At 46.2% G+C, this 26,517-nt stretch overlaps 1 protein-coding gene across 1 annotated transcript in view; it reads right to left on the bottom strand.

Moving 5' to 3' along the window:
• ODAD2 (outer dynein arm docking complex subunit 2) overlaps positions 1-26,517 on the bottom strand; it is a 139,416-nt gene that overhangs the window by 45,922 nt on the left and 66,977 nt on the right. The window contains exons 12-16 of the mRNA XM_045289841.1: positions 25,674-25,883; positions 18,774-19,016; positions 17,501-17,611; positions 15,370-15,524; positions 11,944-12,186 (exon numbers count right to left, since the gene is read on the bottom strand). Coding sequence (XP_045145776.1) covers positions 11,944-12,186; positions 15,370-15,524; positions 17,501-17,611; positions 18,774-19,016; positions 25,674-25,883 — 962 coding nt within the window. The remainder of the gene's footprint in view (positions 1-11,943; positions 12,187-15,369; positions 15,525-17,500; positions 17,612-18,773; positions 19,017-25,673; positions 25,884-26,517) is intronic.

Genomic DNA, 26,517 nt, shown 5'->3' with positions numbered 1-26,517 from the left:
TGTACAAATGCGCTTTACACAATTGATGTGTGTATGGATTGCGATAACAGTTGTATGAGCCCCTAATAAAATGTTAAAAAAAAAAAAAAGGAGCAGCTGTTCATGGAGACAAGTGCATATTCACTGATGACCCTTTGTTCCCTCTACTACAGACACACAGAGTCCAGTGATTCTCACCTGATGGCATTAGGCCATGAAATACCATAGAGAATAGAAGCACTAAAAGAAAACGATTAGGTCAATTAACTGGGACGTCCCCTGAAACCATGACCCCCCCAAAATTTCCACACCAAGAAAACAAATATCATGTATTATTTGGGTAATTTCTTGATTACCTGATTATTTTTCCCTCAAGTAGTGCTTTCTTTGTCAAGAAGAGACCAAGAGTACTCTATTTATTAGCTCTATTTTTGAGAATGTGTCATTTTTAAAATTCAAGTAACTTTATCCAGATACAGGTCAAAGTTGGGAAATGTGACCAAGCTTGGTGATCAAAATGACACCTGGGATCACATGACTTAATTTTGCAAGACCAACAACCTAGTCATTAGACATGCCTTTTTAAGAAAATGGTTTAATTCCCGCAACATAAATAGTGACTATACACGTTGACTTTGCCACAGTGAATGCGCAGGATTCAAATCAACCACATCTATGGGAACAGATGATGTGGAAGTTCCATAGCATCAGTCACAACAAGTCAGTGACCAACTGCAGAACAGACCGTTAATTGTTCAGATGTAAGTTCAAGTTAAAAAGAGAAAATAAAACAAGCCCACGTGAGCCAAAGCACAACCTTGAGTGCATTCCACCTGCATTCAGAGACCGTCTCAAGGGTGGACTTAATGCCTGGGGCACCAACGACAGAAACCAGAGGAGTCACGGGATGACATCAAGACACCATACATGAAGAATGCAATAGGTTATTAACAAGATAGGAAAGAATGGACAAAATCGATGTCAGAAGATTCTCTGAAGCTTGCACTTGTGAACAAAGGGTCGCTAAAGCAAAAAGAAGAAATGATGAAGAGAAAGAGGCAAACAGAAAATTTCAAAAGGTAGTTGGAGAAGAGTGTGATCATGAGAAGTGCAAACCCAATTTGGAATTAGCAAACCCAAAGGAAAGAACACACTCAGCATGCCTCAAGCTGTAAAATTGAAGAAAAAATGCAAGCCTTGAGTTGAAATATTGAAGGATTCTATAGGGAAAAAAATACTGAATGGTGTAGGAAGCATCAAAAGAAGTTGGAAGGAGTATGTGGAGTCATTGTACCAAAAATAATGTGGTCAATGTTGACCTGTTGAAGGAGGTACCATCTGATCAAAACTGATGGTACTGAAAAAAGAAGACCAAGCTTCAATGAGGGCTATTAAAAAAAATTCCAGGAATTATCAGAAAATCAAATGAGATGTTTCAACAAATGGATACAATTCTGGAAGGGCTCATTCACTCATTCATGTCATGGAATTTCGAGACAGCTATGAGCCCTGGTGGCACAGTGGTTATTAGTTGGGCTGTGACCCTCAAGGTCAGCAGTTCACAACCACCAGCCAGTCTGCTGGAGAAAGACTGGGCTTTCTACCCCGTGGACAGTTACAGTCTCAGAAACCCACCGGGCAGTTCTACCCTCTCCTATGGGGTTGCTAGGAGTCAGCATCTACTCGATGGCAGTGAGTTTGGTTTTTGGCTACCTGATCATTGACTGTCAAGAGATCCATATTATATGCACCGATTTGAAAGAAAGGTGATGCAAGATAGTGTGAAAATTATCTAACACTATCATCAATATCACAGGCAAGTAGAATTCTGCTGAAGGTAATTCAAAAGGAGTTCGGCAGTACATTGACAGGGTGCTGACCTAAATTCCAGCTGGATTCAGAAGAGGAGCTGGCGTAAGGAATACCGTTGCTGGTGCCAACTGGATCTGGACTGAAGGCAGAGAATATCAGACAGTTGTTTCCTTGTGTTTCATGGACTATGCAGAGGCATTCGACTCTGCGGATCATCACGAACTCTGGGTAACTTTGAAAAGAATGGGAATTCCAGAGCACATCACTGCGCTCAGGCAGAAGCTGGACATTGACCAGAAGAACCAGTCGTCTGTGTTGGGTTTGTTTTCTGTCACCAGACGCAGTCAATGAAGAAATGGTATGGAGGAAAGAAAGGGCGGGGTAGGGGTCGGGGGCTATAGCTGACCTTTGTCTACACAGAGGAGAAAAGAATCCTACCTCACACTAGGCCAAGGTCTCTTCTTGGGCCCTATTCTGACATCCACCATCCCTCGGAGGCATGACACTTCTCTGGCTTGGTTAGACGGTGTGTTGCCCTCGCTACATAATACTCACAGACAATCCTCCTGATTGTGGGGATTTTTTCAGGGAAGTTAACAAGCTACCACAAGCAGTATCAGAAAACGTTAAGGATACAGCCCTCTTGTCCATAGCAGCGCCCTTTCTGACCCAGCAGCCACCCCTCTCTCTCTTTGGTCCTCGGCTGCCCGTCATGGGGGTCCTTGTGCTCAGTGTCCGGGGCCAGGCAGCCTGCCTGCTGCTGTAACTCTCAGCTTCATCGTCCCCATGACCGGGCTGCTCAGTGTGGCTCCTTCACTCTACCTCTCGGACTTTATGTCACGTGATCCCAGGTGTCATTTTGATCACCCAACTTTGACCTGTATCTTGATAAAGTTAATTGTGGCCTCTGCTGCCTCTTCCACTCCAGACGGGGACCTCGCAGGTGCTCTGCTGCGGCTGTTCTCCCTGAACGACCCTGGGTCTCTCTGTTCCTCCTTCTGAGGTGGCGCTCTTAGACGCAGAGGACTTGCATAACTGACCAACCCCCAAGTTGCAAGGTCACACCCAATCATTTGAACGTCACAGAGAACTGAATAGAGGAGACCCTTTTACACGATTTCTCGTCGCCACGTTCGATTTGTATGCTGAGCAAATGATCCAAGGGGCTCCACGAAGAATGACCCCGCAGGAGGATGGAAGGAAAAGCTCATTAGCATCTTCTATAGGTAAATGGCACAACCTGGATTGCGAAAGCCAAAAGGACTTGCAGCCCTTACTGTTGAAGAGCAACAGTATGGCTTACACCTCGGTGTAAAGGAAGCAAGGCTACTCCCAACGGGACCAGGAGGCAGCGTCATGACACACGGACAACGCAGTGAGGTTGTCCAGGATGTCACTGACTGGTTCTACAGTGACCTTCACCCACAGAAGCAGTAGGCAGGAAACCACGTGACACGAATGCACTGGGCAACTCTACTGGGAAAAAATCTTTAAAAAACATTCAAAAGCAAAATCTACCTTGTGGACTAAGATACACCTGACCCAAGCATGGTATGCCCCATGGCCTCTTATGCACACAAAACCTGGACAATGAATAAGGAGGAATTGGTGCATTTGAACAAACTGTCTTAAGAGAGGTTCAGCCAGGATGCTCCTTCAAAGCAAGGATGAGACTTTGCTTTAGTACCTTGCACACGGTATCAGGAAGGGCCAGTCCCTGTATAAGGGCGCCATCCACGTATAAAGGAGAAGGGGACTGAAAATCCGGAAGCTCCACACTGGGATAGAGTCCCACAGTGGCTGCAGCAACGGGCCCAAACACAGCAACGATTGTGAAGATGGTGCTGGAGGGGCAATGTCTCATTCGGCTGTCTGTAGGGTGGCCAGGGAGAGAACGTAGCCAACGGCATCTAACAGCAGGAGTAAGAGACAGTATATTGTCTTTCTAGCACAGTGACCAAGGGGAAACGACCTGTCTGAATTTGGTTTCCCTTCTGTGCTGGAATTACCATTGCGCAAAGAGAAAATCGGCTTTCCCCTTTGCCCGGGGAGCACGCGTCCATTCAGACTCGAGCGGTCCGACAGTAAGTCTGAGGAAGTCCACGTCTGCTCACGTGTGTAGGTTCACTGTGTTGTGCCTCCTGCAGTCTCCCTGGGCTAGGAGACAGTGGTCCATCTGGCTTTTGCTCGGGCTGCAGGTCCCCTGTGTCTTAGAATGTAAAACGAGGTCTCTGGTGATACATTCCCCCCTCTTCCAAGGCCCATTCACTGCCTCTGTCTGTTTACTATGAGGAAAGAATTGGCTGTGCCTTTCGCAGCCATCACACTTGCTAAGGAGCAAACGCTGAGGTTTGCAGGAGCACGTGCTAGCTGTCAGCATTGCACGTGTCAGTCAGGCAGCCCCCGCATTTGGCGGGCTTTTTCAGGGGCTAAGATTTGGCTTTGTAGATGTTCCTTCATATTCTTCAGACTTGTGAGGTTGGTTTATTTTTCGTTTTTTCCCTGCTTTGGCTCTTTTCTTCACACCCTTAACTGACGTGAATTCTCTCATAAAATTCCGCACCCCCCTTTTCTGTTGTGTGTCGAATGGATGCCAGCTCCTGGGGACTGATAGGTACAGCGCGGGCCTGCTCGTGGTGTTTCCTGGGGTGTGAATCGTCAGGGGTGTTTCCTGGGGTGTGAATCACCAGCACCGGGTGGCTTTCTCCTGCAGAGTAGCTGGTGAGTCCAATCTGCGGACCTTCTCCATTCACAGCTGAGCACTTACCAACTGGGCTGCCGGGCTCTTTCTAAAAGTGGGAGGCAGAGCCAGCCCACGGTGCTCCCCAGTCCCATTACAGACTCCTCCTTCGTGGCTGCATCAGTGACTCCGTGGGTGTAGAGCACACTGCTCAGGAGGGTTCTCAAAGCAGGTTCACAGTTCTTTCTTCTGAAGCATCTCTGGTTGGGCTCGAACCACAGTTTGAACCTTTCGGTGACCAGTCAAACAGCCAATTTCGTGTACAGGCAGTTCCCAACTTATGACAGGGTTTCATTTCAATCATTCTCTCATGAATTTGTTCTGATGTAAGTTGAGTACCTCATTAAAACATTATTTTTTCACTATCATTGCCTGTTATAGTTTGAAGCTACGTCAACTAGACACTCCCGGATAAGGGTAAGGGTGAAGCCAAGCCTATCAATTGGGTCACAGACCGATGATACATCCTTGGTGTCAGAAGCCTTTTTATATAAGAGTGAGAGATGCTGGGATCTGTCTCTCTCTCTCTCTCTCTCTGCCCCTGGGCCATCTCGCTGGTTGGGGTTCCGCCTGCCTCCAGGGAACCCTGAGAGCTGTCAGCATCCTGCCGTGGTCCCACCACTCTTGGATCCAGGAGACTCTGCACCCACTGCCCTGTGATCTTCCTGCTTCACGTTCCTGCATCATCCGCTTGCAGCAACGTCAGTCTGCAGAGGGCCCTGTCTTGCATCAGACTTATGGGCTTGAGTGAGTCCGGACTGGGATGCGTTCTTGATGATATCAGATTACTTCTTGATACAGCGCTCTTTCTTATACTTAAAGAGCATCCCTGACGTTGTTTCTCTAGACAACCCAGTCTAACACAATGCCCTTTCTTTCCATTAGTTTATTTGTAATGGTCTCTCTGACAGACAGCTCACCTGTCACACAGTTCAATGGCTCAATCCCATTCCCGGGAGTTGTGCAACCATCACCAGAGTCAGTTTCAGGACACTTCTTCTTCCTGTACTTGTTGTTAGCCCCCCACTTCCAGCCAGCTTCCCCTGACGTGCTCCCAGGAATCCATTGATCCAGTTGTTGTTTCTGGGTTTACCTAATACAGGAAGCCATACAAAGCCAAGCAGAATACAAACAAACAGCTCAACAAGAATGACCCATGGAGACACAGAAAAACCTCAATCGATAACAAAGCAGAAAAAAAAATTTTAACTGAAGCCATTAGACCTTGGGTCAAGAGGGAGATCAGGGACAAAGGGTCACATTTTGACCTAATTACAATCAGAGTAACCAGCCCTACAATCAGCCTGTCTGGTAACAAGGCCTTGATCATCTCTGGTCCACAGTCACAGAGGATTCACCAGAGCTTTAATCCACGTGGCGGCAGCATCTTCAGAAATCTAATCTGTACCTGCCTTTGATAGCTGGGGACCTTATACATATAGATATGTTTCAATACAAACATGTATACATTAAAAATACACAAATCATAAAGAATGGAAAGTTCTAAGTGTGATGGACTACTTAACTCAAATACTCGTATGTTATTGTAAGTCTGGTAGCACCTGCACGTAGTAAGAAATGTTTATTGACATCCATCTCATATCTACGCTACCAATTTAAAATTATCGTGCCACTAGCCTGTCTCCTTGACTCAATTGTAAGATTCTTGAGACCTATTGTTACTTTTGATTCTTTTTATGTTTTTCGCTGACCTTTCCTTTCCTAGTTACGTTAAGGGGAGAATGGGGTGTCATTATGGAAGCTATGTGGCCCTGATATTTAGAAGCAATGTCTAGTTGCCAAGTAGACAATCAGGTCATGATGTATGCAGAAATCATTAAAAGTGATGCATGTAAAGGCTTTGGGAGAATAAATAAATAAATAAACAAATAAGTAAATAAATAAATTCTAACTTATATAAATTGCATGCATTATATTCATTAATACGTTAATATTCATCAGGCAATGTAAAAGATGATTTGTGACACAATCTTGCAAGTGGTATAAGGAAACATATTCCTAACAAGGCAGAAGAAGCTAACTAACTTCAGCAGTCAAGGGCAGGCTCACCAAAAGTCCTACAGAAACGCGTAGACACCCAGGCTGCAAAGAAGAGGGATTCATGAGTCAGACTGATGATAGGAAGGGTTTGCAAACCTTGATGGACGGGTTAAAGCTAAAGATCGGGAACCCAACTAAGACGATTCCCGGAGTGAAAGGATCCGGTATATGGACAGCAAGACAAGAGACGTAACCTGCAGTTGTCGGGGCTGGACCTGGCCAAATGCCGGCATGGTAATGAGGGCCAAAGGATGGATGCGCGTCGATTTTCAAATGCAGGCGAGCATAAGCGTGCGCTTCTCTGAGCCAGTGGGGTCCCGTAGGTGCTGCCTGTTTAGGGAGTTGAGCGCATGGCCCCTGTTCTATCTGTTACTCTTATGAGGCAGTCTGTCACCCTAGCCTTAGCTTTTGTTTGTTTGTTTCTAATTTATTTTTAATTGGGAGTTAAAACATATATCATATCATTGCATAGGTCAATCACATCAAGCAGTATTGTACAATTGCTACCACAATCAGGTTCCAAGCATTCTTTTCCTGCCTGGACTCCTTGACATTGTCTCGCTCTTATACCCCACCCACCACCACCACCACTGTCCTCTAGGGTTCCAGTGAGTTGGAATCAACTTGATGGCAGTGATTTCTTTTTCTTTAATAAATGATTCTGGAAAGTTTTGGATTTTCAAATGTTGAAGAATGAATCAGGAGCCATATCTTATACCATACACAGAATTCAATTCAGAATGGATTAAAGATCTGTCACGGATTGAATTGTGTCCCCTAAAGCATTTGTCAATGTGGTTGGGCCAGGATTCTTGGTGGCTTGCCAGTTACCGAATGATGTAATGTAGCAGTTCTGTCATGATTCCCCCATGATGTGATAAACTAATAGGAGGATTAAGGGTGGGACCCAACACAGCCCTGATCAGTTGTAAGAGGGGTTTCCTTGGCCTGTGTCTTGCTAAACCTTTTGTTTTGAAAGAAATGAAAAGAGATAGAATTGAGCAGAGATCAGAGAAATCTACTACCACCAAGAAAGAAGAATCAGGAGTGTAGTTGATCCTTTGGACCTGGGGTCACTGCAACACGAAACTTCTAGACCCAGGGAAGATTGGTGCCAACACACATGGAGATATCTCTAAGGGCCATCAGGCTCACAGATGTTGAAAGGAGACAAGGACCTTTCCCCGGAACCAACAACAGAGAGAAAGTCCTCCCCTACAGCCAGTACTCTGAAATTCGCCTTCTAGCCTTCCAAACCCTGGCATAAATTTCTGGCATAACAGCAAAAGCATAAGCAGCAAATGACAAAATCAATCAATAGACTCTCACACAAATTAAGTACTTTTGTTCACCAAAGGGTTTTAGCAAACAAAATATAAGAAAACAACCTAAAGGTTGAGAGGATAGTTTTGGGAATCATGTATTTTATTAGGGAACATACATATATATATGAATGTATATGTGTGTGTGTATATATCTATGCACAATACCTAGGGGTTATATATATATAACTTCTTCACCTTGACAACAATAACAAAAAGATAAATAACCAGAAAAGTGTCAAAGGGCTTGAATGAACATTTCACCAACGAGGATTCAAATAACCAACAAACACATGAAAAGACAGCCAGTGTTCTTAGCCATCAAGCCAAAGCCGACCTGTCACCATCGAGACAATCCCTGTCATCGAGAGAAATTCAAGTCAAAAACACCAACAGAGACCACTTCATCCCCCAGGATGTCTGAGTTAAAAAATCAAACAACAAATGGAAACTAGTAAGTGGTGGCAAGAGTGGGAAAGTTGTAATCGTTGGGTGCATATATTTATGGTGGGGATGAAAATGGTAAAGCTTCTATGGGTGGGGGTAGAAATGACTATCATTTCTGAATAATTTGACCCAAGAGTGAATAAAATATCTAGATAAAAGGGGAGGAAATGTGGAACAGAATTTTAAACTCTCCTGGAATCCACACTTTCTGGAGCCACTAAGGCTTGATGGCTTGCCCAAAACTATTGTCCGGAGATCATCTTTAAATCTTAAGGCTAAACTATCCCTTGAAAAGTCATCTTGAAGGGGGAAAATGAGCAGCTGATATTAAGGGCTAAAGTAGAAGGCAAAATGTTTGAGAATGATGAGGGCAACAAATGTATATATGTGCTTGACACAATGGATGCAAGTATGGATTGTGATAAGAATTGTACAAGCCCCCAATAAAATAATTTTTAAAAATACGATACTATTCAGCCATTAAAAAAAAGAAAAGTCATCTTAAAACTAAACAATGATTAGGCTCAGTTAGTAAAGAGTATTTTTCCTTGGATATGGTGTTCTTTAAAAAGGTTGTCGATAAGTGTTCGAATTGACAACTGGGAAGGTTGGACAATAAGCTTGTCTGACCCGTGGGAGAGTAAGAGTGAGGAGTGACACAGTAGCTGCAGCAACGAGCTCCAACATCGCACTTAGGAGCGTGGGGCAGGACCCGGCAGTGTTCTGCTGTGTTGTGCACAGGGCCACTCTGGTTAGGAACTGACTCACTGGTACTTAGCAACCACAATAAATGAGTACCCTATGTGTTTTTAAAAGATAAATAAACATTAGATTGCTCTAAAAAAAAATAAATCCAGCCACCATTATTCTTTCAAAGTTATTATGTGTGCAACTCGTGTTTCTTCCTGTCTAAAACCTGAGGGTATGTCTCCAGGAGCCAGATTCAAAATGACTTATGCACGGTGTGCCACACGTGTTTAGGGAAAGCATTGGAGTGCGAGCCACAAGGTCAGCAGTTTGAAACCACCAGTCACTCCTTGGGAGAAAGACAGGACTTTCGACTCTGTACTCTAAAGAGTTCATCTCCGAAGTCCACAGGGGCAGTCCTAGCTTGTCCTATAGGGTTGGCATCGACTCGATGGCATTGAGTTAGTAAGTTAGTTAGTTAGTTAGTTAGTAAGTTAGTTAGTTAGTAAGTTAGTTAGTTCTGACAAAATAGAATAGACTCAACAAAGTTCTATTCCTGATGGAGGATTGGGTTAGGTGTTGGACTACTAATCACAAAGTCAGAAGTTCAAACCCACCAGCCGAAGAAAGATGGCACCATCTACACCCTGAGTGATTCTCAGCCTGGTAAAGGCGGGGTCACTACAGGTCGGAACAGGCTCACGGGCAGTGGGTACGCCTATCTTAGTGTTTGGGCTTTCCTACGAAGGAACAGGGCCCAAATCACAGAACACAAATGCCGACTGTCTCACATACCAGCAACGTGGGCTGAAGGAAGAAGGCCTGACCGGAATACTCGGCTCGAGTCTCTCCGTCCTCAAGTCCATTCTGACCTACAGCGAGTCCACCTGCCCCCGGGTCTGCGAGGCTGCCAACCTTTGTGTGACAAACAGCCTCGTTTTCTTCCCTGGTGTCAGACTGCTGGTCTTGTGGTTCATATCCCAGCTCATAACCCAGAGTAATAGCATAGGGCGTACGCCGTCTGGAATGATCCCATGGGAAATGGTGCCTGTGCCTGTCTGCAGAGTCCCGTGTATGGCCAGTGTATGGTGCCCCATCACCACCACTGAGTTGTGCAAGGCAAATCCATAAACAGCAGTCCTGGGTGCCAGGCCACACATGCTAAATGAGCTGAATGAATGAATGTACACACACACACACACACACACACACACACACACACGGGGGCTTCAAAGAGTTTGTGGGAAAATTCCATTCTCTTTTCATTCAATTTCCCCCCAAACTTTTTGCAGTCCCCTTGTGTTTGTGTATATATATATATATTACAATAATTAATTCCAAATTAAAAATATAATGTATTATAAACACGTAAACTCTGTACTACCCTTTCATTAAACTCTGCCCAATCGACCAAATGTAAATTACAAATGTTTGATCAGTTTCATATCTTGAAAACGTCTCCTGATCAGCACTGTCTGAATCCACACAGCTGTTTCTCTCCTTCCTGGAAAGGAGTCAGAGGAGTCACGGGGGTTGCGGTGGGGTCGAGACAGGGTAAGGAGACTGAGTGTACATCTGCCTCCCACACCTTATCTCCATCCAGCATCAGTAAGGGGAGGATGGAGACAGTATTCCTCGATCACACCTGTTAGGTTAGATGCCGGCAAAACTCCAGAGGAAAGGTAACATGGACATCCAGGTCCCTCCATCAATTGAGTTCGTCTCCAATATTGATTCATCTCCTACTATCTACCCTCTTCCTCAAATTGCTCTGCTCACTCTTGCTTTTGTCCATGAAAGCATATTCCCTTGTGGCTCAGGCCTCTCATCATGTGGTCCCTCAATTGCATATTCATTCTTTTCCACCCATTTAAATACATCCTAGTCTTATGGATATACTGAAGCCGCACTTCTCTGCAGAATCCATTGTGGTGGCTTTGATCCCCCTGGGGTAACCCCTTTCTGAAATGAATAAATATATCATTTTTGTCTAGGCCACCGCTGGCACAAGGGTTTGTGGCCTGGAGCTCCACTGATAACTCTGGGACTCAAGAGCTCCGTAGAAGGAAGGCCTGGGACAACGCTTCCTGAGAGAACCCAGACCAGGAAGCCCCATGGAACAGGGCTAGTCTGTCGCTCCATGGTTATCTCTAATCTTCCTATTGTCCCTAAAAGTACCCCATTCAAATCTCTTCCTAACTGGACAAGATGACAGTTTCAAAGGTCCTTTATCTCCTCCCCTCATCAGGGCACAGCTAGTGGTAGATGCTCAACACCTATCTGCTGAATTCAACGGGACAAGAATGTGGTGAGAACGTCTCCTAGAGCTAGTGGGGGCGCAAGGGGGGAAAAGAGGGGAGATGGATGGATGGATTCTGCCCAGGAGACAGATGGAAATGCTGTTGATTGTAATCAAGGTCTCTGGCACAAGACAGTTAATCACCGAGTCTTATCTAAAACAACAACAAACCTACTACCTTCGAGTCAATTCCAGCCCTATCGATCCGATGGGACTAAATAGAACTGCCCCTTTGGGTTTCTGAGACTGCAAACCTGTATGAGAGAAGACAGTCCAATGCTTAGCCCACGTTGCTGCCAAGGATTTGTTGGGTATGGTCAAAGTGCCTTAAAAGAGATGGATGGCTCTGCGTGGGCATATTAGGTGAGCCTGGTATAATCTGCCTAAAATCGCCAACCTTAGCTATTCAGCTCATTCCGGGCCATCTTTCGGCTCTATAAGCTGTGATTTGCCCAGCTTGTGGTTACTTACATATAAGCCGAGTTTGTATTTCATCATGTTTGCACACCGGTTCTAAGAGAGGGCACTGTGCTACCACCACTCCTCTTTCCTACAAAGCCCTCGCACAACATCTTTGCGCCTCTGGGGCCACTTACATCATACTCTCGGGCTCGACGGCGCAGGCTCCGACTGCTTTGGTGACATTCACGAGAAGGGCTTGGTTGATTCCCACGAGCAGGTTCACCAGTGGCTGGATGCCGCCACATTTCCGCACTAAGACGCGGTTTTCGTGTTCCTGGCAGCACTCTCCCAAGGCGCCAACCACGTTCACCAGGACCTCTTCAGGCTGATCGGTTAAAAGTCCCACCAAGGTTTCAATGGCCTTGTATTCACGAAACCTACGCTCATCCGGAAAAAAAGAGAGAGAAATACAAGGAAAGAGGAGGGAGAAACAGTATGACTTAGTATGAAGTTAGCCAATAGTAATAGCAGCCTATATTAATAATAGCTTAACACACTAGATACCAAGACCAAATGCCTATTTAGTTGTGGTTGCTGCCTGCGGTCAAGTGGATTTCAACTCCTAACGGGCCATAGAGCAGCCTAGACTGGGAGGAGTCCTTAGGTGCTCGACTGATATCTGAAAGGCCAGAGGTTTGAAGCCACCAGCCTGCTTTGTGAGAGAAAGCTGGGGCGTCTGCTCCTGTAAAGATTCACAGCCTTGGAAACCCTCTGGGGCAGTCATGCTCGGTATGAGGCAGGGTCTTCTATGAGTCAGAACTGACTTGATGGCAGCGGGTGATGCGGGGAGATCCTTCTTAAAACTGGGTGGCTTAGTCTGTTTTCCAAAAGGCCATGGGCTGGCTTGGAATCACCAGTCTTTCAGTAACCAAACTAAGTTCAACTGTATCACCAGGGCTCCTCCATCTCATGGTGATCCTCTGGTACAGTGTGCGGACCATGGGAATCCCCACTGTGGGTGGTCAACCAGAGGCTTGGAGAGATGACAGGAGCCTAGAGTCTACAATTCCACTCTGCTGAGAGACCTCCATCAGTCTCCCCTCTTACAGAGACTACTTCACACATCTAATGCAAATTAACTACATCGGTCTGTGTTTTCAGTCCATCAGATGTGATCAATTGTACCGATCCGGATTTAAGAAACCTTTCTAAACAAGTAGAACCTTGTGTTACTTGGGTTAAAAAAAAAAATTCATTCACCCTCCGAGAGTTTAGTAGTTTCCACTAAAAAAATTTAGCATCGCTCTTATTGTGTACTTTCGCCTTTCTGCTACAAAAAAAACCACGAGGAAAGACGCTACATAAAAGTGAGCATTCGTCTATACAGAACATGTTCCCTTATCTACGAAAGAAAGTCCAGCAGCATTTTCAAGCACTACGATGCAGCTGATTATTATTTTTTTTAATTCCAGGTGAAGCTAAATTTAATGATTTCTGAGAGTTTTTAGGCCCTACACACAAAAAAAATATTTGCCAAGTCTTACTTACCCCCAGTCCTGCCTAGGGTCAGCCTTTGAATAGTATCATGGACAAAACATCACGTTTCAAGGATCTTCAATATGTCAAGCACTCTACAGAGAGTACATAAATTAATTCGAATCTCTAATCCCCACCGCCTTTCTGCTGGGCCATTGGTGTTGTTCCAAGTTATTTTAAAAAGAGGAACAAAGAGGCCCGCCCCAGTGGTGCCTGTGATTAAGTGCTCACTGCAAAAAGTTGATTGTTGACACCCACCCAGGAGTACCTTGGAATACAGGCCTGGCAGTCCACGTCTGAAAGGTCATGGCAGAGAAAGCCCTCTGAAAACAATTCCACTTAAATCCACAGGAGGTTGCCACGAAAACAACATCCTAATCTCAACTCATCCAAAACAGGAGCCACCCAGGTGGGATGGAAAGCAACTTGTCCAAACCGACCAAGTTCCTGAGAGCCAAGTATGGGCTGGTTCTGGTTTGTCCAACTCCAACCCCAAAGTTTCCTCTTACCCAGCCAGGACCACGGGTGATGGTACAGTTCCCGTCATTGGGTGTCCTCAAGTCAGTCCCCTCTCAGTGACCCCACGTAGATGCAACTGGGGTTTTTAAGGTAACTTAAAAGGCCCTGTCCCACCCCCGACACCCACCATGGGCTTACTAGGAGTTGATTTTGACCCCAAGGGTGAAGAGTAGAATTGTAAGCCAGGGGCTTCTCAGGCCTGTGACTTTAGAGACGGATCATCAGACATTTCTTTTCTTTCTTTCTTTTTTTTTGAGCAACATGTCAAAAAAATTTCCAAACTCTGCCATCCAGTCAATTCTGACTCATTGGGGCCTATAGGGCAGGGTAGAAAACACCCCTGTGGGATTCTGAGACTCTCGCTCTTTGTGGGAGTAGAATAGAAGGGCTCCTCTTTCTCCCTAGGAGCAGCTGGTGGCTTTGAACTGCTGACATCGGGGCAAGCAACCCAACACATGACCCACGGCTATACCACCGTCCTGAGGTTCCTCTAAGTGGGTCCAAATGTCCACTTGGAAATATATCCAACAGTTAGATTGCCCAACATCTAAGCCTTTCCTTATCAGGACAGGTAACTTGTATTCAAGTGAAACGTGGGTTTACCTAAGGTAACTTTCAACGTAGTCAAACCCTTCCTTCTGATGCGTTCTCTGCTACTAAGCAAGCCTGCGGTGCGCGAGATGTGCAGGGCCTGGGGATTGCTTGCTGAAGGAAGGGAGACAGGGAGAGAGTTGTCCCAGGACACCCATCCCGAGGGTGTCAGCACTTAGAGACCCGCATGAGGACGGAAACCAATCAAATGGTCATAAAGTGTATCAATCTTTTTGAATGGAGCTCTGTGAAGTCACGTGTGCAGATGGGTCCTCTTTGAGGGTGACTGCGAGGCTGGCATTTAGCCCATGTCCCGGCCATCTCTGGGAAAGGGAGGAGAACGAAACCGTTTCTGGATCTAAAGAGTCTGCGAAATCCGTCCCCACTTGGAAAGCTCTCAAGAGAAAACACCTGCCTTGTTTCAAATTTAAATGGAGACTCTTGTGCAAACCATTCTCCCTCCAGGAGAGATGAGCTCAGCGGGCCCCTTTGCCCTGATGTGCTTCCTATCGGCCTGCCGATGTGCCCACTGATGGGGACCCCCCAGGCGCAACAGGGTCACGGGGCTCTCAGGGGCTGGTGCTCTGAAATAGATCCCCAGACGCTCTCTCTCGCCTGTCTGACTCAGGAAGTTCCCCCCAAATCTGTTCCACATCCTCTGAAAGAGCAGGGTGGCTGTGCATGAGGTCCCGGGCCATAAAATGAACCCAGGTCTCCCACAGGGAGGGACAGAGCTCTCCCGCTGACACTGACCCATGACCGCTCTCACAGAGGCCAAGGAAACCACTGTCCAGTGGTAGGGCCGTGGTGCAGTGTCTTTCGGTTTTAAGCATCTCTTTCTTAAACCAACTTAATCCAGCATGTGCTTCTTTGAAATCTACTGAGGTAGCATTAGACTGGGCGCCGTTAAAATGACAAGGCTGGGTTTCAAGTGGCCGTGGTTGTATTAGGGACGATTCCGCATCTTCTCTTACTTGGTCACGTTCTCCTTGCTGATGGAGCATTTCCATATCGCCCCCGTGACGGCTGCTAACCGCATCTTATTGTCTGTTTTAGTGAGCAGGCTGGCCAGGGGCTTCAGTCCTCCGTGCAGCCTCACCAGGTCCCGGGTCTCCTCATCTTCGGCACACTGGACGGACACACACACACACACACACACACACACACACAAGGCAACCAGAGGCTGTCAAGGTCAAAGCATGACAAAGCTCCCAGCATTTGCTAAGGGGGCTGCTATGCTAACAGCTATTACATTACTTTTCAGAGGGGATCACTTTCCGAAGCGGCCTCCAAGGAAAACATCATTCTTTGCTCTGACAGCGTGTCTTCCTCTGGAAGTGGTTTTGGCAATGAGGCTCCCACACACCTGGCCATCCTCCCAAGCCCATGCCACAGCAGCCTGGGCTTCCACCAAGAGAGCCGCAAGGGTCAGTGAAAGCCCAGAACATGGCCATGCACGGACAGCATGGTGCTCCAGGGATGACCCCGAGTGTCTTGTGAAAACATAGGGGAGAAGACAAATGAGCAGTAGGGATTTGAGCTCAGCCAATGACCCCAAATAGAAGAGATGAAGAAGTTTCCCCATAGAGTCTCTGTGCTGCTCTTCAGAGCACCTGAGTTCTTATGCAAGCACGTGTTTATCCACGTGTTGGGGCTAGCCTTTGCAATAAACATTTAATGCATAGAGTTTTTTCCCCAACTGATCATTGCTCCCAGGTTAGACAGCCAAAGGGTGATTCATTTAATATTGATGTGGTGATTATCCTTAGCGTGGTTATTTCCTGGTGCCACAGGACACAGGGGTGGATCCTGGGTCATTTATTCACAGGGCCACCAGAAGAAACCGCCAACAGCGCCAACAAGGGTCATGTTTCTGTCACATCCACCTTCTGCATGTGACTTTCAGCTGTGATTCTCTGGCAGCTTCTAAAGGTGAAGCCCTATTTCTAACAGACCCTCGGTGGCCGCTCCCACAATGCACATCCTCGACTAGAATGAGCCACTTCTCTGACGTGGTCTTCTCAGCTCCCTATCGCCCTTGGCTCATGCTAAGTGCATTCATCTAGGCCAGCGGTTCTCAACCTGTGGGTTGCGACCGCTTTGGGGGTCAGAGGAGCCTTTCACACAACCCTTTAATAACCATAGCAAAATGACAGTTATGAAGTAGCAACAAAAATTGTATTAAAGGGTCGAAGCATGAGGGAGGTTGAGAACCACTGCTCTAGGGATTCCCTTCTAGTTAGGTCAAAGCTGGCACAGCTTATTATGCTAACTTGCTAAGGTCATCGTTCCCCCTTACTAATCTAACCCAACCTCTGGTATCTATGAAAGTGGTCATCTTCAGGAAGCGTGTGAAGATTAATGAAGTTAATAAAAAAGATCACCCAGGAACCCACTCCTTGATCTATCCCAAGGTTATGGGGTGGAAATTGATGCTAGCTGTCAGGTCAGCCACCTGCCTCACACCGGGAGCTCAGCTGAATGAACCACAGCCCAGTGCTACAACACCCCCAGGACGGGTCACAGATTGGACCACGGGGGCCTTCTGCAGTTGGTTTTTGGAAGTCAACTGCCAGGCCTTTCCTCCTAGTTCATCTTAGTCTGGAAGTTGCCCGGAAGCCTATTCAGCATCATAGCCACATACAACACCCCTCGCCCACCCCTACCCGCCCCTCCACCCACATGAGTGTGTGGTGGCAGCACTTGAACTGGCTGGGGGCAGAACGGAGTCTCCTGCACAGATGGAGAAACTTCCACCACAGAACCACCAGAACCCCGTGTGTTCAGACTGGATCTAGGAAAAGCAATGCAGAGGGACCTTCTAGTTGCTTCACAATTTCATACCAAGTACATTATTTCAGGAGGGACACAGAGGTGGTCTTGTCTCTTCTAGAAACCCAAAGCCATCACATTCTCTCTGCCCTTCTCGCTTTGGTTCTTGAATCTCTATGTGCACGAACATCCCCCCTCCCCCACACCAGGGTGCTTGTTAGCAATGTGGAGTCCTGAGTTCCCTCCCCAGAGAATGAGACCGCGTGTTTAGAAAACAAGTGGCTGTCCACTCTAGGACGGAGGCGACCACGTGGCCTTATGAGCTCAGCAGACCTGGTAGATGGCCATGGCACAGTGCTCCTGGAGCTGCTCGTTCTCGCTGTTCAGGTTCTTCACCAGGTTCTCAATGATCCGCTCTGCTCGGATGGCAGCTCGGTAGTTTTCCTAGGAGTAGAAATGGATACACAAACAACCTGCTTTAAATACGGATTTGGGTGTTTCTTTGGGGCATAGCTTCCTTTCCCTTACTCCATCAGTGATTTCTGAACTTCAACAATGAATCCGGATCTTCCCTACTCATTAGTAAAAATCATTCTCGGGCCATGGAAACTCGGAGCAAGTCAGATCACAGGCCTAGCAGAGCCAGTGGAAAGAAACTCCGAATAGTCTATTCCTGCTTCTCCATGTCACCTCCCTCAGTCTCTCCCCAAAATTATGTCAGACGAAAGGAGAAATCGAACTTCCTCTGGTCTTAGCCTGCATGTACACATGCACCACAAGGAGCCCGTTTAAAATAAGTTGGACCAATACTTTTTTTCAGAATCGGCAGAGAATTCATTTCTTTATTACAAAGGGAAAGCATAATAGACATAGGGGAGAAGCTTTATTTAGATTACAAAAACAATCCCAGTTGTTTATCACAGTGCAATTTTTTTCTGAACAAACTTTCTTAGTAAAAGATGCCAACCTCGAAACCCAACATTTCTACATAACAGTATGAACGTCCAATCAAGTATTTTTAAAATCTGTCACAGGGGTATTGATTTAATTAATGTCCTATTAATTTTGACCTATGTTTCTGAAAGAACCCTGACTCACCCACCCACCCCCCAAATGCACTGTCCTCAGTGATTGTGACTTGTAGACACCCCAGATGGGGTTTCTGAGGCTATGCATCTTCACAGGCGCCGACAGCTTCATCTTGCTCCGGCAGATCATCTATTTGGGTTGAATTGTTAGACTTGCAGGGCAATGCCTCACCCACAATGCCACCAGGGGTCCTGTTGGCAGTCACAGTCACCTTAAAAATATGTTTTTCCACTAAAGAAACCAAAAGAGAATACCAATCGCATCCATTCAGTCCCCAGTGAGCCAACTCTGCCTGTGGTGACCGCAGGGGACAGAGTGGGGCTGCTCCAATGGGTTTGCAGCGCAGCGACCTTTAGAAAGCAGATCCACAAGCCTCTCTTTCGAACTGGCTCTGGGTGGGTTCAAACCTTCGAACCTTCCCGTGAGTAGCCAAGTGCTGACTGTTGGCACCACCCAGGGACTCTAAAGGCTAAGTCCAGGTATGAGAAGGGAAGGGAGGCAGATCTGGCCTGGGTACCTCGGAGGCACATTCTTGCAAGGTCCCCACCACTGGAATCAACATGTCTTCGTGCGACGTCTTCATCAGCCGGGCCAACAAGGGGATGCCCCCAGCTTTGCGAATGGCTTCTTTGTTGGAGTAACTCTTACTGCAGCTCCACAGCGCCTGCGCACCGCAACGGGCCACCTCTACGTCTCTGGTCTCGTAGAGCGAGGGCTGAGGAGGTTCCACGGAAATCTGTCCACAGTCCAGCAAAGCAACCTACAGGAAGAGAGCAACACAATGCGCACAGCGGGCCGGAGCATACACTCCATGCACCCTTTGACAGCTCCAGGGCTGCTGCGGAGCTTGCCTCCATCAAAAAAGAGGAGCGAACTACGAAGCGGATTATTGGAAGCAAAGACCCAAACTAAGTCACGCATGACACTTGTCTCCAAGTTTGGTGGCTTTGATATTTCCCTCTACAACAGCCACCACCACGACAAAACTGAATCCTCCAAGAGAGCATCTTCAAAATAAGCTCTGGTATTTACATAGGACCTCTGGGTAGGACAGATGGTTAAGCACGTGGCGACTAGCTGAAAGGTTGCCAGTTCAAATTGGCACAGAGGCTGGCAGTGGGGACTTTATCAAAAGGCCTCTTAGAAGTAAGTCCTGGGAACCTGCACCATCCTGGGTCCTGCCTCCTCCTGTTCCACTCCTCAGCCCATCTCACACTCGGTGGGGTCACATGAACCCGCTGGACAATTTCCAAATACCCGATGCTGGTTCTCCGCTCGGAACTTTCCCAAGCCCGGTTGTCTCCCCCAAAGTGCTTTCACGGGTATGTTGGCCACACGAGGGTCTGCTCCACTTCTGCCTCAAGCAGTACCTCCCTCTTCAGTGGTTCCAGAAGGTCTTTCTCAGAGTGCAATCAAGGGATAAACTCCCACCACCATTTCGTTCCTCCACGATGCCCAGGACAGACTTCAGTTACAGACAGGAAAGACACGGTTACACTTATTTTTTCATCTATACTACAGTCTCCCTGCCCTCCATCTCCACCAGCACTACGCTGCGGTCTGACTGTGGTGAGGGGCATAGGAGGGCACATCAGAAAGGTTATAGCAAAAGGGAATGAAAAGATCAAGGAATTGCCCACCTCCCCACCTCCCAAAACTCTTTAAAGCCCCCTTGTACATTTACTTATATCCCTGGCACTGACCCATAGTGTGCTTGTTATTAGACAATTCATGGCCTTCCTGTGAGGCAGAGTGGAACGACCCTATGGGGTTTTCTAAGCTGTAATTGTTACAGGAACACACTGCCGGGCCTTTCTCCTGCAGAGTTGCATGTGGGTTTCTTAACCAAGTGCTTAACCTCTGTGACACTAAGGCTCCTTGAGCTCATAGTACCATTCAGTAAACTCTTGTCAGATGAAAGTGTCAGGGGACAAAGAGATGTGAAGGCTGGCACAGCACTGAGTGCCTGCATCCCTGTCCAGAGCAATCTTGTTTGCTCAGAGGCCCTGTTCTTTACCCACAGTCTCACCCTGGGTGTCTCTCCATGGACTGATGTCCCTCAAGGTGTTATATCCCACTCCGGCCAGTGGCTTCCTGCCCACTCTAAGTGTGGCCCCAGCTCACTTGCCCCGATAGCATCCAATGGCCTCTCTTGTTTGCATAGTGCATGGTCGCTCTCACTTCCAATCTGGTAAGGGGCTGTGGCCTGTATGTTTTATATCGTCTACTCCCACCCATGTCAAGGAAGCTGAACCAGGTCCCAGTTCTGATCCTTCTCAGATAGGCTCTCCACCAGCAATAATAAGCATGTTGTTTCCATTACTGAGCTTTCCTGTCCCTAATGTTACTGTCGTTTAAAATTACATTTACATGCGAGATCATCGGCTTCACTAAATTAGTACAATTGTCCAAATGCCAGGTTTCCAAAATGATGGTGTTGTTTTTAAACTTATGGAAACCCCATATATGCAGCTCATAGTCATACACATTGAGTTTGGATTACACGATTCACGCTTATCATGTGATGGCAGATGGAACTGCTTCAATGAACAATATCGGCCTACATCAAACATACAAACATACAATCTAAGACGTGTGCAGCAAACACTAACATAGCCACTACCTTAGTTGTGTTATGAACATTTGCGGAACATTATCACTGATCTAACCATCTACACATCCATCAAGGAACCCTGGTGGCATGATCGTTAAAGCGTTCGACTGTGAACAGAAAGATCTACAGTTCAAACTCACTCATGGCTCCGTGGGAGAAAAGGTCTGACAGTCGTTCCCTTTAAATATTATCACCTTGAAAACCTTTTAGGGCAGTTCGACTCTGTTCTATCCATTGCTAGGACACACAACAACAACAACAACAACACATACAGCTATGCGTTCATCTATCTTTGAAGCAAATATTGTATAGTCCTTCACAGATGACAAGTGACTACAGAGTCTCACGTTCAATTTCTGAACACATTTCACAACATATGTATCCTCATTAAAAATTCATGGCAGGTCAATAGATATGCATTAACCCTTTATATGTAAGAGGCACTGGGCTAAGTGCTGTGAAAGAGACTAAGAATAAAGAGACATGAATAAGACATGGATGAATAAAAGACATGAATAAGACATTGCCCGTAAGGAACTGAACACAGAGGCGGTCCAGTTCAGTTACAGCTGTGGGAGAGATCCAAGTTCCACTAATCCTTACTACAGAAGATGAATATGCATTTCCTTATTGCATTTAATTTTTCATGGTCTTTCCTGCCAGGGCAAGGGAACTGAGCAAAATGACCTTTCCCCCCTCCTCAGATAGCTATGTAAATCATTACTCTGTCTGATGGAAAAGGCATGAAGAAGATGGAACAACAAATGCAGGAAAATGTGAGGGAAAATCAGAGAAAACTGCTGTCAAAAATCCTGTGCATATCTACCTAGTTTTCTTTTTTTGTTCTCTATGTACATGTGAGTCTTTGAGACGGGATCACAGGGGCCAAGAGTTTTAAATTGTATTTTGATTTGATATAACATTAAATGTGGTGCATTTCATTCTTTGCTACTAAATATACTTCCAAAATGCCAGACTAATAGCTGATTGTGGATTTTCTATGGATTTTTTGCAAAGCTATTTAACTGGACTCCTGAAAACCTATAAGCCCATTTTCCGTTCTCCTTCTCATAGCTAACAGTGGGATGAGTAAGTCTCTGTCTGCAGCTGTGGAGGCAATGAGTGTTCCCAGAGAGACAACTGCTTTCGAAGGCAAAGGTTACTATGGTGCAAGTACACATTACCAGGCTGCCTTCCAGGGAGCAGGTTCTAGTGTGCGTACACACACACACACACACACACACACACACACACACACATCCCTAACAAGATGGGAGGTGAAAATGGCATTTTATTTTTTAAATATGTATTTCTTTGAAAAGTGACGTTGCACTTGTTTATTGGCTATTTGCCGCTGGGCAGTGGGAAAGGAAAACAGAAGAATCAATGCTTTCAAATTGTGGTGTTGGTGATGATCCCTGGAAGAGTGGATGAACTGATCTTATAGGAAATACAACTAGAATGTTCCTTAGGAGTGAGGGTGGCAAAGCTGCAGCATGCTTACTTTGGACATGCCACCGGGAAAGAAAAGTCACTGGATAATGATATCAGGTTTAGTAAAACTGAGTATCAACCAAAAAGAGGGAGACCCTCTAAAGGCTTGTCTTCAAACAGGCAGCCATCTAAGTGAGGCATCAAGTAGGTCCACATGGAAAAAGCATACCAGCCTGTGTGATCCAAGGATTGTAAATCATAAAATCCAAATCCAGAGGAGGGAATGACATCAGAGCTCAAGTTGAGAACACCTAGTTTTCAGAAGGCTATGGATGACAGTGGAAGCCCAAAATCCATTTGTAGGCCTCCACTGAAGCCGCTCTGATCACAGTTGAGGGAAGTGGGTAGCCATATTATCAGACAGAGAGCCACTGTAAAGTCAATTATGGCAGAAGTCGTTAGGTTAAAATGTAATATCTTATCGTTTGAACTCCCTCTGGACCCATTATAAAGTTGTTTCTGAGCCATAAAGTCAGCAGACAGAGCTAGAATTATGTATGCTTTTTCCTTTCTTTTTTCTCCTTTTATTCAATCTTTTATTTTTTTTTTGTTTTGTCTCTGCTATAGTTGTTTTGCCTATCTATATAAGACAGGCAAGGGAAGCAAGCCTGAGGAGAGAGCAATCAGACCGAAGGTTCCAGAGGGACCTAGGGGAGGGGAGAAAGGAGTGATGACCAAACAACGCCAGAGATGGGGGGAACAACTAGGGAACTAAAAGCAATTACAAGGAGGATGTAGAGATCCTAGTGAAGTTGCAGCAACAACAATCTAGCTGAGAGGAATTACTAAAAGGCAGAAGAAAGGCAAATGTGATGGTGGAGCATAAGGAAGGTAAAAGGAAACAGAGGAAAGATCTAGGAAGCAAAGCTATGGATACAGGGATAAACATAGGTGTTCACTTATGTAAATATATTACTTCATAAAAATAGAGGTATTGGTCTATGTGCACATATTTATATGGCAATGCACTGAGAAAGTGGATCAACTTTTGGCCTGTGCTCAAGCCTTCCTTCAACACAAGTACACTTTGTTCTAACAACCTGGCATTCTGTGATGCTCAGCCTCCAGACATGATCACTGAAGGCAAAATGGGTACCTAAGCAAATGTGGTAAAGAAAGCTGATGGTGCCTGGCTATCAAAAGATATAGCAACGGGGTTCTTAAAGGCTTGAAGTTAAACAAGCAGCCATGTAGCAGGGGAGCAACAAAGCCCACATGGAAGAAGCACACTAGCCTGTGGGATCATGGGGTGTTGACGGGATCAGGAATCAGAAAAACCCAAAACAATCATACTGATGTGAACAAGGGGGTTGGAATGGAGACCCAAAACCCATCTGTAGATAATTTGACATCCCTTCACAGAAGGGTCACAAAGAAAAGGGCAGTATACTACCAACAAAACACACAACCTTCCTCTAATTCTTTAACGCTTACTTCATCCACCACCCCCACCCCCACAATGATGACCCCAGTTCTACCTTACAAATCTGGCTAGACGGGAACAGGTACACTGGTACACATAAGAGCTCTTGACACACAGAAGCCAGGACAGATAAACCCCTCAGCAATGGTAGTGGGAGTAGTGATACTATGAGGGTGGGGGGAGATGGGGGGCAGAAGGGGAAGAAAGAGGGAACCAATCACAGTGAGCGGTGTATAATACCACCATCACCTGTGAAGGGGATGAACAACAGAAACATGGGTGAAGGGAGACAGCGGATAGTGTAAGATATTAAAATAGCAATCATTTATAATTTATCAAGGGTCCACAACCGTGGGAGGGCGGGGGAGGAAGGGAAAAAAAGAGGAGCTGATACCAAGGGCTCAAGCAGAAAGAAAATGTTTTGAAAATGATGATGGCAACATATGTACAAATGTGCTTGCACAATTTATGTATGGGTTGTTATAAGAGCTGTAAAAGCACCCAATAAAATGATTTATCTTTTTTAAATGTGGCGCCTTTTCATTTTGATCTTCCTTTGACGTATTTTAAATTTGTTCTGGTTTTTAATATTTTCTGCTTTCTTTTCAATTGATGTTTTCCTCTGTTTTAGTTTGTTATTGTTGTCAGGTTTTTAAAAAAATGTTTTCCTAGATATGAAATCCGAGATAGGTACATCTATAGAGGTTGTAACTGGATTAATGGTTGCTTGAGGATATAGCATGGGGGGTTGTGGTGAAACAGAGAGCTAATGCCAGGGAGTACAAGAAGGAAGGAAATATTCTAAAACTGACTGTGGTGGTGATTGTACAGCTCCTCATAAGAGGACTGAACCACTGACTTGCATGGTTTGTGAATTATAAGCCAATACAACTGTTGCATTAGTTTTCACAAATGAAGGAGCCCATGGACACAATATCCGAATAGTTCATTGGCCATAAAGAATGACACAGGGTAGGGCCAGGGTTCACTCTGCTGGCCGTAAACTCGCTGTGAGCCAGAGCCAACTCAAAGGCAAAGATTAGCAATCAACAACTACAAACACTGTCAAATAAGCGCCCATGGCTGCGGAGTTTAGTCAAACTCACGGCAACCGCGGGCTGTCCAGCAGACGTGCCCCAGGGTGCTTTCTCGGCTGGAATCCTGATGGAACAGAGGGTCACACCTTTCTTCTGAAGTGCTGTCGTTGAGTGCCATGAGTTGGTGCTGACTCATCATGAACCTGGCTACAGCAGAATGAAACACTGCCTGGACCCGCTTCACCCTCTCAATCAGCCCCTGTGTCGATCCTTCTTGTCATGCTCCCCCCCCTTGTGTGCTGCCTCTCCAGTTTACTGGGACGGGTCTCTCTGACGACATGTCCAGAGGAAGTGAGATGAGGTCTTGCCAGTTCACGTCTAAGGAGCATTCTGGCCAGGTGTCTTCCATGACAGACGTGTTTGACACTTTTAATAACCTTCACCAACACCATTATTCAAATGTATTGACTCTTAGGCATGGTCTTCCTTATGTAGTGTCCACCTTTCACATGCGCATGAGAAGACCGAAAAGATCATGGCTTGGGTCAAGTGCACCTTAGTCCTCAAAGTAGCCTCCCCTGCTTTTCAACGCTTGTTTTACCCATCAGATTCACCCAATGCAGGGGCAGGGGCCTCAAACTGTCCATCTGTAGCTTAGTAGTTAAATGCAAATCATTGGAAGCACTCAGGGACCCTCAACATCAAACTAACATACATCGATAAACAATGATATTGAAGGCCATACGATATGTGTACAAGAAGACAACTCCCAGAATACACCGTGGAGGCTATTTCATACCTGGGAATGAGTGGGTGAGGGGCAGAAGTGGTGACGTCAGTAGTACTCACCAGCTTGGTGATGCCCCCATGTTTTCTCACAGCCTGACGGGCACGTCTGAACTTGGCAACATTAGCAATGGTCTCAGCCGCCAAGCATTTCAGATTCTTGTTCGACGAATCAAGGATGTTAACCATAATTGGTAAGCCGCCAAGGTCAACAATGTTACGTCTGATTTGAGGATTATGACTGATTTCCTTCAGGATTTTTAATGAACCAATCTAAGTAAGAAAACAGCAACAACATGATATGTGAACAAGTGCTTAATACGTAGCTAAAAAATACCAACCTCACAGCCATGGAGTCCACGCTGACTCTTAGCAACCCTGCAGGACAAGCTACAGCTGTCATAGCAACCCCGCAGGACAAGCTAGAACTGTCATAGCAACCCTGCAGGACCAGCTACAGCTGTCATAGCAACCCTGCAGGACAAGCTACAACTGTCAGAGCAACCCTGCAGGACAAGCTACAGCTGTCAGAGCAACCCTGCAGGACAAGCTAGAACTGTCATAGCCACCCTGCAGGACCAGCTACAGCTGTCATAGCAACCCTGCAGGACCAGCTACAGCTGTCAGAGCAGCCCCGCAGGACAAGCTAGAACTGTCAGAGCAACCCTGCAGGACCAGCTACAGCTGTCATAGCAACCCCGCAGGACAAGCTACAACTGTCAGAGCAACCCCACAGGACAAGCTACAGCTGTCAGAGCAGCCCCGCAGGACAAGCTACAGCTGTCATAGCAGCCCTGCAGGACAAGCTAGAACTGTCAGAGCAGCCCTGCAGGACAAGCTACAGCTGTCAGAGCAGCCCTGCAGGACAAGCTACAGCTGTCAGAGCAGCCCTGCAGGACAAGCTACA

This window comes from Echinops telfairi, unplaced genomic scaffold (assembly GCF_000313985.2).
Source record: "Echinops telfairi isolate 266 unplaced genomic scaffold, ASM31398v2 ScPeMD7_31;HRSCAF=116, whole genome shotgun sequence".
NCBI lineage: Eukaryota > Metazoa > Chordata > Mammalia > Afrosoricida > Tenrecidae > Echinops > Echinops telfairi.
The sequence above is the reverse complement of the archived record's forward strand: the minus strand, read 5'-3'. Positions and strand labels throughout refer to the sequence as shown.